Source organism: Anomaloglossus baeobatrachus, chromosome 6 (genome assembly GCF_048569485.1).
Source record: "Anomaloglossus baeobatrachus isolate aAnoBae1 chromosome 6, aAnoBae1.hap1, whole genome shotgun sequence".
Classification (NCBI taxonomy): Eukaryota; Metazoa; Chordata; class Amphibia; order Anura; family Aromobatidae; genus Anomaloglossus; species Anomaloglossus baeobatrachus.
In genome coordinates, this window is record NC_134358.1 from 265,303,464 (window position 1) to 265,318,855 (window position 15,392).

The 15,392-nt window shown below is 45.5% G+C and overlaps 1 protein-coding gene across 3 annotated transcripts in view; it reads right to left on the minus strand.

Annotated features, from left to right (window-relative positions):
- Positions 1 to 15,392, minus strand: part of C6H5orf22 (chromosome 6 C5orf22 homolog) — a 129,413-nt gene that overhangs the window by 15,842 nt on the left and 98,179 nt on the right. For all 3 annotated transcript variants that reach the window (XM_075314851.1, XM_075314850.1, XM_075314849.1), the window contains exon 7: positions 1,384 to 1,450. In XM_075314851.1, the coding sequence (XP_075170966.1) occupies positions 1,384 to 1,450 (67 nt within the window). The remainder of the gene's footprint in view (positions 1 to 1,383; positions 1,451 to 15,392) is intronic.

The following is a 15,392-nucleotide window of genomic DNA, read 5'->3' on the forward strand; positions in this document are numbered from 1 at the left end:
TGATACAGGATACATGCCATATAGCAGGATGGGGCCATATAGCAGGATGGATGGGGGTATATAGCAGGATAAGGGCATATAGCAGGATGGCAGTATATAGCAGGATGGGGGTATATAGCAGGATGGGGGTATATAGTAGGATGGGGGTATATAGCAGGATAAGGGCATATACCAGGATAGGGTACATATACAAGGCAGGAGGATCATTACCAGGATGGGATACCTTAGCAGAGAATTTGGGGACATTACCCCATAACAGTGTAGGCAGCAGATCCTCGCCCCATAACAGTGTGTCATGACCACATTTTTAGCTTAAAATTTTATTTTCCTATTTTCCTCCTCTAAAACCAGGGTGCGTCTTATGGTTTGATACGTCTTATAGTCCGAAAAATACGGTAGTCCAGATATACGCAGCCAGACTGAAAGAGAATCCACTATCCTAGATGGCCCTATTAATGTAGTGCAAATATAAGCAGAGACTAATTAGTAAACATTTCTTCTAAGCAATTAAAGGGAATCTGTCAACACTTTGATCTTTTTACACTATTAATATCTGCAGATAGGTTATGGAATGCTGAAAAAAGCCATACCTGTAGGTCTCATGTCAGATGCCTTGTTGAAATATCATCTTTTATCACTTTATGTAAATGAGCTCTTCCAGGCTATGGGGCGGATGCTGCCTGGAAGATAACCCCACCTCCAGATCTTATTTTAAATAAAAGGGGTGTTAGCAGTGTGATGACTGGTCTCACTGCAGAGCGGTGTGTATTATAACTGACACTTCTCCAGGTGCCTCTCAGCTTCAGCCTCCATTTCACAGGCAGACAGTGTTGCAATGAAGCAAAGATCAGGGAGCTGCAAAAAATGTGTTTGAAAGCAGTCAAATTTTATTTCTCCTGTTCTGTGTCAGTTACTTGCCTCACACTTTTAAGGCCCATTTTATTGAAAATAATCTCTGGAGGCGGAGTTATCCTCAAGGCAGCATGTGCCCCATAGCCTGGAAGAGTTAATTTAGATAAAGTGAAAAAAGATGATATTTCATTAACAAGGTATCTTATATGAGACATAAAGGTAAGACTATTGTCAGCATTCTATAACCTGTATGCCCATATTAATAGTGTAAAAAGTGGTGACAGATTCCCTTTAAGGACCATTTCCTGAAAAGTAGCCATTATTACTGGCGTTTGTGTGAATGCTGCACTTACAAAGGAAAACTGCAACTTTTTGGATAAAAAAAAAAAAAAAACACCCCACAAAACAAATATTGGGGACTAAACCTCCAGGTATGCAAAACTGTTAAGAGTGCTTAGTAATTTAAAAATGTTAGAAAATAAAATGAAATCTTGTAGATGGCAATCAATGTGAGTCTAAATAGATCTTTACCATTTCATAGTCAGGTGCTTCCATCCGGCATTTCAAGCTATTCACAAGCTGGACAAGACTGCTCATTCTGTAAGAAAAGGAAAAATCTTCACTTTAGATGTAGCATTTTTCCATAGTCAAAATCATATAAAAAAGGTATATAAAAAGCTTGTCCAGTACATTTTTCCTCTCTAAGGTCGCCGTCACACTGGCGTATGACTGGCATGAGTGCAATGTGAGAAAATCTCACATTGTACTTGGCCTAATGTTAATGAATCAGGCAGCTCATATCTGCGAGTTCTAATACGACCGAGGAAAAAAAATCACAGGATGCTGCGATCGACTGAGTTTCTTGCACTCGCACCCATACAAGTCTATGGGTTCGAGTGAACATCCGAGTGCAGTGTGATATATGCACAGACAGGATGCGGAGACTAGGGAGAAACTAATCTCTCCCTCTCCTCCACAGCTGCTTACCAATCGCAAGATCCGATCACAGTACCATGACACTTGGATTACGCTCGCAGCAGAGCCTAAGCTCAGGGTGATTAGCATATCACATCCGATGCTCTCGATTCAGATGCCATATGCTTGTGTGATGCCAGCCTAAGAAAATGCCCCATCAGTGCCCAGAAATCACTTGTCGCAGCAGTAATGCGTTGTTCTCTGTTTGTTGCCAACACAGGACTTGAAGGCTTGGAGACTGGACCCAGCAGAGGTAAAGATGGGGACCGACAGGTGAATATATATAAAAAAATAAATACATAAAATACCACATCCTAGATCTCAATTAATGAATTACTCCAGTTGAAAATCTTTATTCATTACATAGTGGAATGTATTGAGAACAATGAAACAGAACAATGATGTTAATCAAAATTAAATATCCCATGGAGGTCTGAATTCGGTATGATACTCCAAATCAAAATTGAAAATCAAGTTAGAGGCAGATCCAACTTCATTGGAAATGCCTCGACAAAAAAAAATGATGTTCAGTAGTGCACGTGGCCACCACATGCCTGTATGACCTCATTGCAACACCTGGGCATGCTCCTGATGAGACAGCGGATGTTCTCCTGAAAGATCTCCTCCCAGACCTAGATGAAAGCATCATTCAACTCCTAGACAGTCTGTGGCTTGATTCATATGTCCTTTGCAAAGATGTTTGTTGAATTTTCCTTACCTAATTTTCAGCTTTGCCCAACACCTGGTCGTCTAATGCTTAGATGGAGACCTAGAGAGGAGTACAAGCCACAGTGTGTTTTCACCCACTGTGAAATTTGGTGGAGGATCGGTGATAATCTGGGGATACTTCAGCAAGCTGGAATTGGGCAGGTTAATCTTTGCGAAGGACGTCTGAATCAAGCCACATACAAGATTATCCTGGAAAAACAGTTGCTTCCTTCTGCTCAGGCAATGTTCCCCAACTGTAAGGACTAGTTTTTCCAGCAGGACAATGCGCCATACCAACACAGCTAGGACAATGTGTGGATGAAGGACCACCACATCAAAACCCTGTCATGGCCAGCCCAATCTGCAGACCTGAACCTCATTGAAAACCTCTGGAATGTAATCAAGAGGAAGATGGATAATCACAAGCCAAACAAGAACTGCTTACATTTTTGCGCCAGGAGTGGCATAAGGTTACCCAAATGCAATGTGAAAGACTGGTGGAAAGCATGCCAAGACACATGAAAGCTGTGATTAAGAATCATGGTTATTCCACAAAATATTGATCTCTGAACTATTCCTGAGTTAAAACATTAGTATCGTTGTTTCTAAACGATTATGAACTTGTTATCTTTGCATTATTTGAGGTCTCTGAAAGCAATGCATTTTTTTTGACCATTTCTCATTTTCAGAAAATACATAAAATTTTTTTGCTTGGAAATTCGGAGACATGTTGTCAGTTTACAGAATAAAAGAACTTACATTTTACTCAAAAATTTACCTATAAAGAGAAGAATCAGAAAAACTGAAAATTTGACCATGGTCTCTTAATTTTTTGCCAGAGCTGTATATATACAGTGGGTATCAGACCCCTTTAAATGTTTCACTCTGTTTCATTGCAGTCATTTGGTAAATTCAAAAAAGCTCATTTTTTTCTCATTAATGTACCCTCTGCACCCTATGTTGACAGAAAAAAACCCAAACAGAAATGTAGAACTTTTTGCAAATTCATTAAATAAGAAAAACTGAAATATCACATGGTCATAAGTATTCAGACCCTTTGCTCAGTATTGAGTAGAAGCACCCTGTAACAGCGTGTCCCTACCCTGCCTGTGCTCATGGTGTAATAGTCTGTCCCTCCTTTGTACTGCTTCTGGTGGGATATTGTTTGTTCTTCTCAGCATGGGACTCCTCCAATCCACAATATCTAGAGTCCTTTCATGTATCAAATGTCCAGGGGGAGGTGGGCCCTTCTGCCCACCTAAGGGGCTGATCCCAGGAGTGGGCAACAATGAGACCCATGTTAGTTAGTTAGTTGGATCTCGGCTGGAGAAAGACTAGGATCTATAGCTGAGGCTAAATCCTAGTGCCTGAGTATGGACTGTTACAGATTGGAGATCAGTGGCCACGTGGGATTGCGTTTTGTTGTTCACTCAGTTGGACTCAAGGAAGTCATATAAGGACCATTGCCATATTTTCCCCGGCGTCGGAAAAACGGGAGGCGCCCCCGGATCTGTTTTGTTGTAGACTCCTTGCAGACTTTAAGGATTTATATTCACGTTTGGTGCTTTATCTTTGTGGTTCCAATAAAGCCCTTTGGATTATTCCTCGGCCTGGCATCCCTTACTGCTCTGTCGCATACCCAGTCACACACCCCTTTTGACCTAGTACAGCCATGAGCCTTCTTGGGAATGATGCAACAAGTGTTTCACACCTGGATTTGGGGATCCTCTTCAATTCTTCCTTGCAGATCTTCTCCAGTTCCATCATATTGGATGGTGAATGTTGATGGACAGCCATTTCCAGGTCTCTCCAGAGATGCTCAATTGGGTTTAGGTCAGGGCTCTGGCTTGTCCAGTTAAGAATGGTCACAGAATTGTTCTGAAGCCACTCCTTTGTTATTTTAGCTGTCTGCTTAGGGTCATTGTCTTGTTGGAAGGTGAACCATCGACCAAGTCTGAGGTTCAGAGCACTCTGGAAAAGGTTTTCTTCCAGGATCTCTCTGTACTTGGCCACATTAATCTTTCCTTCAATTGCAACCAGTCATCCTGTCCCTGCAGCTGACAAACAACCCCATAGAATGATGCTGCCACCACAAAGTTTCACTGTTAGGATTGTATTGGGCAGGTGATGAGCAGTACCTGATTTTTTACACACATACTGCTCAGAATTATCACCAAAACATTCCATCTTTGTCTCATCAGACCAGAGAATCTTATTTCTCATAGTCTGGGAGTCCTTCATGTATTTTTTTGCAAACTGTATGTGGGCTTTTATATGTCTTGCACGGAGGAGATTCTTCCGTTGGGCCACTCTGCCATAAAGGCCCGACTGGTGAAGAGCTGCAGTGATAGTTGACTTGGTAGAAAGTTCCACAATTTCCCTACTGCATCTTTGGAGCTCAGCTACAGTGATCTTGGGGTTCTTCTTCACCTCTCTCATCAAGGCTCTTCTCCCCAAATTGCTCAGTTTGGCTGGACGGCCAGGTCTAAGAAGAGTTCTGGTGGTCCCAAACTTCTTCCATTTAAGGATTATGGAGGTCACTGTACTCTTAGGAACCTTGAGTACTGCAGAAATTCGTTTGTAACCTTGGACAGATTCTGTGCCTTGCCACAATTCTGTCTCTGAGCTCCTTGGGCAGTTCCTTTGACCTCATGATTCTCATTTGGTCTGACATGCACTGTGAGCTCTTATATAGACAGGTGTGTGCCTTTCCAAACCAAGTCCTATCAGTTTAATTAAACACTGCTGGACTCCAATGAAGGAGTCTCAAGGAGGATCACAAGGAAATGGACAGCATGTGACTTAATTATGAGTGTCTGAACAAAGATAAATAAATAATAAAATAATAATAAAAAGGGTCTGAATACTTATGACCATGTGAAATTTAAGGTTTTTTTGTTTGATATATTTGCAAAAATGTCTACATTTCTGTTTTTCTCTTTGTCAAGATGGGCTGCAGAGTGTACAAAAAAAAAAAAAACAACAACTTTTAAGTTTACCAAATGGCTGCAATGAAACAGAGTAAAAATTTTAAAGGGGTCTGAATACTTTTCGTACCCACTGTGTATGTGTAATGTAATATAATAATATATTATATATACATTATATATATATATATATATATATATATATATATATATATATATATATATATATATATATATATATATATATATATATATAGAGCACATGCATATCCAAATATATACACATACTGTAGGGATACAACTCACGTGTCGTGTTTGAGGGATGCACGAAAGGAGACTTTAACCCCTTCACGACCGCGGGCCGTAAAATTACGTCCTATTTTAACGTGACTTAACGACCAGGGACGTAATTTTACGGCCTAAACTTCATTTGATTGCCGTGGCCATAGCAACGGCTTTCAAATGATGTCCCCTGCTGTTTCTTACAGCAGGGGACCTTTGCTTGACCCCAGGGGGGGCGGCATCGCCACCCCCTATCGACGATCGATGTGATTGGCTGTTCAAATCTGAACCGCCAACCACATCGATCGCACTAATTTCGGCAAAAATAATGCCCGAATTAGTGCGATCCTGTGAGATCCAGCTATGAGATGCCGCAGCTGCAGCAGCATATCATAGGTGGACCTCAAACATGCCGCCCCCAGCCCCTGCAGCACTGATTGGAGCGATCGTGCTATGACGCGCAATCGCTCCAATCAGTGTGCAGTGGGGCGGTCTGATCTGCCGGTGGCCGCCCTCCCCAGGCCTGTGCTGGCCTGTGAGCCCTCCCCCAACATGTCTGCAGCGTGGAGTGGCTGGTACTTTTGGTACCACGCCACCGCTGCTGCTGCCGCCGCCTCAGATGTCTCCGCCGCTGCAGCTCTAATGGTAAGTATTCCGCTCCCTGCGCGCTCCCGTGAAGGCCCCTGCGCGCTCCCGTGAAGGCCCCTGCCCGTGCCCCCCCCGATCTGCCCCCCTACGCCCCGATCTGCCCCCCCGGCATCCCGATCTGCTACCACCGCTGCTGCTGAGGTCACCGCTGCTGCTGCAAAGTGAGTACTGTGCTCACTTTGCAGCCCGTGCGCGCTCCTGTGGTGCCCCTGCGCGCTGCCGTGATAGCCCCTGCCGTGCCCCCCCTGCGATCTGCTCCCCCCAACCACCCCCCCCCCCCGACATCCCGATCCGCTCCCCCCGCGATCTGACTGCCTCCCCCATTATTTCTATTCTGCTTCTGCAGCTCCCTCTCCGGTCTCCCCCTCTGCTCTCCCCCCCTCCCCCTCTGCTCTCCCCCCCCTCCCCCTCTGCTCTCCCCCATCCCCCTCTGCTCTCACCCCCCCCTCTGCTCTCACCCGACGTCCTCTTACCTGTCTTCACCGGCCTGATCACATCTGCGTCCATCGCTGGGTCCTTCCTGGGCATTCTGCTGATCTGCCTGCTGCTCCTGTAAAGCTGTCCATCTCTCTGCCATCTGTTCCTCTGCAGCTCTTCTGGTCAGTGATCCTCCTGCTAGTCCTCTGGGTACTGTGAGTATAACTTTTTTTTTTTTTTCCGTATCCCCTGTCCATTTTTACACCTCATCCGTCCGTGCGTCCCGCCAAGCGCTGATCAGGGATGCAGATAACAGATCGGCATCCCTGCTCAATTTTTGGCGTGACTTTTTTTTCCGTATCCCCGACGCTTTTTGTATCGCATCCGTCCGTGCGTCCCGCCAAGCGCTGATCAGGGATGCAGATAACGGATCGGCATCCATGGTCAATTTTTGGCGTGACTTTTTTTTCCGTATTCACGACGCTTTTTGTATCGCATCCGTCCGTGCGTCCCGCCGAGCGCTGATCAGGGATGCAGATAACGGATCGGCATCCCTGCTCAATTTTTGGCGTGACTTTTTTCCGTATTTGCGACGCTTTTTGTATCGCATCCGTCCGTGCGTCCCGCCAAGCGCTGATCAGGGATGCACATAACGTATCTGCATCCATGGTCAATTTTTGGCGTGACTTTTTTTTCCGTATTCACGACGCTTTTTGTATCGCATCCGTACGTGCGTCCCGCCGAGCGCTGATCAGGGATGCAGATAACGTATCTGCATCCATGGTCAATTTTTGGCGTGACTTTTTTTTTTACGTATCCCCGACGCTTTTTTTTATCGCATCCGACCGTGCGTCCTGCAGCGGCCGATCAGTGCACTGCGTCTGTGCGTTTGAAAAGTCAAATGGCGCTCCTTCTCTTCTGAGCCCCGCCATGCGCTAAAACAATTACTTTCCACCACATATGAGGTATCTGCGTACTCAGGAGAAAATGCACAATAAATTTTATGGTGCATTTTTTCCTGTTACCCTTGTGAAAAAAAAAGCTACCTAGTTGAAGCAACCGTTTTGTGGTAAAAAATTTTTTTTTTCTTTTCACGGCTCAACGCTATAAACTTTTGTGAAGCCCCCAGGGGTTCAAAGTGCTCACCAAACATCTAGAAAAATTATTTGAGGGCTCTAGTTTCCAAAATGGTGTCACTTGTGGGGGAGCTCCACTGTTTAGGCACCATAGGGGGTCTCCAAACGTGACATGGTGTCCGCTAATGATTCCAACCAATTTTGCTGTCAAATGGCGCTCCTTCTCTTCTGAGCCCCGCCATGCGCCCAAACAATTACTTTCCACCACATATGAGGTATCTGCGTACTCAGGAGAAAATGCACAATACATTTTATGGTGCATTTTTTCCTGTTACCCTTGTGAAAAAAAAGCTACCTAGTTGAAGCAACCGTTTTGTGGTAAAAATTTTTTTTTTCTTTTCACGGCTCAACGCTATAAACTTTTGTGAAGCCCCCAGGGGTTCAAAGTGCTCACCAAACATCTAGAAAAATTATTTGAGGCCTCTAGTTTCCAAAATGGGGTCACTTATGGGGGAGCTCCATTGTTTAGGCACCTCAGGGGGTCTTCAAACCCGACATGGCGTCCGCTAATGAGTGCAGCTAATTTTGCGTTCAAAAATTCAAATGGCGCTCCTTCCCTTCCGAGCTCTGCCGTGCGCCCAAACAATTGATTTTTACCACATATGGGGTATCAGCGTACTCAGGAGAACATGCACAATAAATTGTAGGGTGCATTGTCTCTTTTCTCCCTTGTAAAAATGAAAATTTTATGGCTAAAGTAACATTTTTGTGTTAAAAAGTAAAATTTTCATTTTTTCCTTCCACATTGCTTTGGTTCCTGTGAAGCACCTAAAGGGTTAATAATCTTATTGGATGTGGTTTTGAGCAGTGTGAGGGGTGTAGTTTTTAGAATGGGGTCACTTTTGGGTATTTTCTGTCACCTCGGCCTCTCAAAGTCACTTCAAATGTGATGTGGTCCCTAAAAAAATTATTTTGTAAATTTTGTTGGAAAAATGAGAATTTGCTGATGACCTTTGACCCCTTCTAACTTCCTAACGGAAAAAAAAATTGTTTCGAAAATTGCGCTGATGTAAAGTAGACAAGTGGGAAATGTTATTTAGTAACTATTTTGTGTGACATATCTCTCAGATTTATGGGCATAAATTTTCAAAGTTTGAAATTTGCGAAATTTTCAAAATTTTCGCCAAATTTCCTAAATTTTCACAAATAAACGCAAAAACTATCGGCCTAAATTTACCACTGACATGAAGCACAATATGTCACGAAAAAACAATGTCAGAATCGCCAGGATCCGTTGAAGCGTTCCAGAGTTATAACCTGTCAAAGTGACACTGGTCAGAATTGCAAAAAATGGCCCGGTCATTAGGGTGTTTTAGTGGCCGGGGGTGAAGGGGTTAAACAATTTTTCTCTGTGTTTTGGGTTTATTTCTTTTTACTTACATGGTTAGTAATGGGGGCTCTCATAGACCCATACCCATTACTAACTTTGGGCTTGATGACAGCTGTGATTTTTTTGACAAATCACAACTGTCATTAACCCCTTCACCCCCGGCCACTAAAACACCCTAATGACCGGGCCATTTTTTGCAATTCTGACCAGTGTCACTTTGACAGGTTATAACTCTGGAACACTTCAACGGATCCTGGCGATTCTGACATTGTTTTTTCGTGACATATTGTACTTCATGACAGTGGTAAATTTAGGCCGATACTTTTTGCGTTTATTTGTGAAAATTTAGGAAATTGTGCGAAAATTTGGAAAATTTCGCAATTTTCAAACTTTGAAAATTTATGCCCATAAATCTGAAAGATATGTCACACAAAATAGTTACTAAATAACATTTCCCACTTGTCAACTTAACATCAGCGCAATTTTCGAAAGAAATTTTTTTTTCATTAGGAAGTTAGAAGGGGTCAAAGTTCATCAGCAATTTCTAATTTTTCCAACAAAATTTACAAAATATTTTTTTTAGGGACCCCATCACATTTTAAGTGACTTTGAGAGGCCGAGGTGACAGAAAATACCCAAAAGTGACACCATTCTAAAAACTGCACCCCTCACACTGCTCAAAACCACATCCAAGAAGTTTATTAACCCTTTAGGTGCGTCACAGGAACCAAAGCAATGTGGAAGGAAAAAATGAAAATTTTACTTTTTAACACAAAAATGTTACTTTAGCCATAAAATTTTCATTTTTACAAGGGAGAAAAGAGAAAGTGCACCCTACAATTTATTGTGCATTTTCTCCTGAGTACGCTGATACCCCATATGTGGTAAAAATCAATTGTTTGGGTGCACGGCAGAGGTCGAAAGGCAAGGAGCGCCATTTGAATTTTTGAACACAAAATTAGCTGCACTCATTAGCGGACGCCATGTCGGGTTTGAAGACCCCCTGAGGTGCCTAAACAATGGAGCTCCCCCACAAGTGACCCCATTTTGGAAACTAGAGCCCTCAAATATTTTTTCTAGATGTTTGATGAGCACTTTGAACACCTGGGGGCTTCACAGAAGTTTATAACGTTGAACCGTGAAAAGAAAAAAAACATTTTTTACCACAAAACTGTTGCTTCAACTAGGTAGCTTTTTTTTCACAAGGGTATCGGGAAAAAATGCAACATAAAATGTATTGTCCATTTTCTCCTGAGTATGCAGATACCTCATATGTGGTGGAAATCAAATGTTTGGACACACGGCAGTGCTCGGAAGGCAAGGAGCGCCATTTGAATTTTTGAACGCAAAATTAGCTGCACTAATTAGCGGACGCCATGTCGGGTTTGAAGACCCCCTGAGGTGCCTAAACAATGGAGCTCCCCCACAAGTGACCCCATTTTGGAAACTAGAGCCCTCAAATATTTTTTCTAGATGTTTGATGAGCACTTTGAACACCTGGGGGCTTCACAGAAGTTTATAACGTTGAACCGTGAAAAGAAAAAATTTTTTTTTTACCACAAAACTGTTGCTTCAACTAGGTAGCTTTTTTTTCACAAGGGTATCAGGAAAAAATGCACCATAAAACGTATTGTCCATTTTCTCCTGAGTACGCAGATACCTCACATGTGGTGGAAAGTAATTGTTGGGCGCATGGCGGGGCTCAGAAGAGAAGGGCACCATTTGACAGCAAAATTGATTGGAATCATTAGCGGACGCCATGTCACATTTTTAGACCCCCCCCATGGTGCCTAAACAGTGGAGCTCCCCCACAAATTACCCCATTTTGGAACTAGACCCCTCAAGGAATTTATCTAGATGTTTAGTGAGCCCCTTGTAACCCCAGGGGCTCCACTGAAAGTTGATAACGTTGAACCGTGAAAATTATTTATTTTTTTTAAATTTTTTTTTTAAATTTTTGCAGCAACAAGGTAGCTTTTTTTTTTTTCTTTTTACAACGGTATCAGGAAAAAATGCACCATAAAACGTATTGTGCAATTTTTCCCGAGTACGCAGATACCTCACATGTGGTGGAAATCAATTGTTTGGGCGCATGGCGGGGCTCAGAAGACAAGGAACGCCATTTGACTTTTCAAACGCACAGAGGCGGTGCACTGATCAGCCGCTTTTTGTATTGCATCAGTCCGTGCGTCCCGCCGAGCGCTGATCAGGGATGCACATAACGGATCGGCATCCCTGCTCAATTTTTGGCGTGACTTTTTTTTCCGTATCCCCGATGCTTTTTGTCACGCCAAAAATTGAGCAGGGATGCCGATCCGTTATGTGCATCCCTGATCAGCGCTCGTCGGGACGCAGGGACAGATGCGATACAAAAAGCGTCGGGAATACGGGAAAAAAAGTCCCACCGAAAACTGACCACGGATGCAGATACGTTATCTGCATCCCTGATCAGCGCTCGGCGGGACGCACGGACGCATGAGGTGTAAAAATAGAAAGGGGATAGAGGAAAAAAAAAGAAAAAAAAAAAAAAGTTATACTCACAGTACCCAGAGGATTAGCAGGAGGAACAGAAGGCAAGGGACAGCTTTACAGCAGCAGCCAGCAGGCAGGAAGTTGGACAGCTCAGCAGAAGACCCAGGAAGAAGGACCCAGCGATGGAGGCAGATGTGATCGGCCGGTGAAGACAGGTAAGAGGACGTCGGGGGGACAGCAGAGGGGGACGGGGACAGTAGAGGGGGACGGGGACAGCAGAGGGGGACAGCAGAGGGGGACAGCAGAGGAGGGAGAGCAGAGGAGGGAGATACCGGAGGAGCTGCAGAATAGAGATCACGGGGGAGGCCGGCAGATTGGGATGTCGGGGGGCAGACCGGGATGTCTGGGGGCAGACCGGGATGTCTGGGGGCAGACCGGGATGTCTGGGGGCAGATCGGGATGTCTGGGGGCAGATCGGGATGTCTGGGGGCAGATCGGGATGTCTGGGGGCAGATCGGGATGTCTGGGGGCAGATCGGGATGTCTGGGGGCAGATCGGGATGTCTGGGGGCAGATCGGGATGTCTGGGGGCAGATCGGGATGTCGGGGGGGGCAGATCGGGATGTCGGAGGGCAGATCGGGATGTGGGGGGGAAGATCGGGATGTCGGGGGTCAGATCGGGATGGCGGGGGGCAGATCGCAGCGGGGCACGAGCAGGGGCCATTACGGGAGCGCGCAGGAGCAAATCACAAGAGCGCGCAGGGGCTGCAAGAAAGCAGGGGAGGAGGGATACCGGATTAGCTGCAGAATAGAGATGGCGGGGGGCAGATCGGGATGTCGGGGGGGGCAGATCGCAGGGGGGCACGAGCAGGGGCCATTACGGAAGCGCGCAGGGGCTGCAAGGTGAGCACAATACTCACCGCTCCTGCTCCTGCTCCGTGACGTGACAGCAGCGGCAGCAGCAGCGGTGGCGTGGTACCACTAGTACCAGCCAGTGCTGCACGCTGCAGACATGTTGGGGGAGGGTCCCCAGACCAGCACAGGCCTGGGGAGGGCAGCCACAGGCAGATCAGACCGCCCCACTGCACACTGATTGGAGCGATTGCGCGTCATAGCACGATCGCTCCAATCAGTGCTGCAGGGGGGGCCACGGTGTCTGCTTGCTTCCAGCCAATGATCGGAGCTGCTGCAGCCCCGGTCCTAGCTGGATTTTACAAGATCACACTATTTTTGGCATTTTTTTTTGCCGAAAACAACGTGATCAATGTGATTGGCGGTTCCGATTTGAACAGCCAATCACATCGATCGCCTATGGGGGGTGGCGATGCCACCCCCCCTGAGGTCAAGCAAATGTCCCCTGCTGTAAGAAACAGCAGGGGACATCATTTGAAAGCCGTTGCTATGGCCACGGCAATCAAATGAAGTTTAGGCAGTAAAATTACGTCCCTGGTCGTTAAGTCACGTTAAAATAGGACGTAATTTTACTGCCCGCGGTCGTGAAGGGGTTAAACAAAACAGCCAGGCAGCTTTGTCAAGTCTCCATAAAGCAAGACACACACACACACACACACACACACACACACACACAAAATGGGACATCAGAGATGGCAGAAAAAACGGACATATCTCCATACGGAAATGCGTGTACGCCCGCACCGAGACACAGTCAGTGAAAAATTAATAGTGCACAGACCCATTGATTTTAATGTCAGTGTATGTCAGTGATTCTGGTACGTATAAAAACTGTCACATAAGTACCAGAATCACTGATGTGTGAAAGAGGCCTAAGACAGCTTACTGCTCAGGTACATTATTAGGCGTTTCTTGCCATTCACTTCTTGTGTACAAGACGGCACCTAACTAGACCTCTGATGCGTCCATCTGGACCACAAATTCCTTATTGAGGTCCGGTGCCACCAACACAGGGCTAGCTTCAGTTATTGGTAGGCTGTCTCCCCTTCTGGAGACCACTTGGCCATAGCCAACTTTGTGGCCTTAGGAGGTCAGTCAGGGTAAGTTCAGGATAAAGCGACAATGGTAGGCCATGATGCTCAGGAAAGCCCTAAGTTGTTTCTTTGAGAGTGAATCTGGACAGTTCTGGTTGGTGTCTACCTTAATCACTTGGCTTTTGATCTCACCCCTGCTGAAGACACAGCCTAAGTATCTGGCTTCTTACATCCAGACGGCACATTTATTCAATTTGATGAAAAAAGCCGCCCTCTTTAAGGCATCAAATATTGCCTGGGCATTGCCCCGATGGTTTCACGAATCCTAGCTGAAGATAACAATGTCATCCAGATAGAACACTACATATTTCTTTTGGGTAGCTAGGACTCATTCCATGGCTCTCTGGAAGATGGATGCAGCTTCTTGTAGCCCAAATGGTATGCAGACATACTGGAAACATCCATCTGGGGTTGAAAAGGCCGTATTTTCCCTTGGACTCTTTTGAAAGGGGAATCTAACAATACCCTTTCATGAGGTTCAGGGTGATGTAGAAAACTGACAATAGACTCTCAATGAGCTCGTCGCCACGGTGCATTGGATATACTGTATGTCGAACTTGGAAACCTCATTCTATTTACTGTACTAGTTGCAAAGAACGGAATTTTGTTTACTTACCGTAAATTCCTTTTCTTCTAGCTCTAATTGGGAGACCCAGACAATTGGGTGTATAGGCTATGCCTCCGGAGGCAGCACAAAGTATTACACTCAAAAGTGTTAAGCCCCTCCCCTTCTGCCTATACACCCCCCGTGCTCCCACGGGCTCCTCAGTTTTGGTGCAAAAGCAAGAAGGAGGAAATATAATTACAAACTGGTTTAAAGTAACTTCAATCCAAAGGAACATCGGAGAACTGAAACCATTCAACATGAACAACATGTGTACACAAAAAAACAGGGGCGGGTGCTGGGTCTCCCAATTAGAGCTAGAAGAAAAGGAATTTACGGTAAGTAAACAAAATTCCGTTCTTCTTTTTCGCTCTATTGGGAGACCCAGACAATTGGGACGTCCAAAAGCAGTCCCTGGGTGGGTAAAATAATACCTCGTAAGAGAGCCGAAAAACGGCCCTTTCCTACAGGTGGGCAACCGCCGCCTGAAGGACTCGTCTACCTAGGCTGGCATCCGCCGAAGCATAGGTATGCACCTGATAGTGCTTCGTGAAAGTGTGCAGGCTCGACCAGGTAGCCGCCTGACACACCTGCTGAGCCGTAGCCTGGTGCCTCAAAGCCCAGGACGCGCCCACGGCTCTGGTAGAATGGGCCTTCAGCCCTGAGGGAACCGGAAGCCCAGCCGAACGGTAAGCTTCGATAATTGGCTCCTTGATTTACCGAGCCAGGGTTGATTTGGAAGCCTGTGACCCTTTACGCTGGCCAGCGACAAGGACAAAGAGTGCATCCGAGCGGCGCAGGGGCGCCGTACGAGAAATGTAGAATCTGAGTGCTCTCACCAGATCTAACAAGTGCAAATCCTTTTCACATTGGTGAACTGGATGAGGATAAAAAGAAGGTAAGGAGATATCCTGATTGAGATGAAAGGGGGATACAACCTTAGGGAGGAATTCAGGAACCGGACGTAGAACCACCTTGTCCTGGTGAAAAACCAGAAAAGGGGCTTTGCATGACAACGCTGCTAGCTCAGACACTC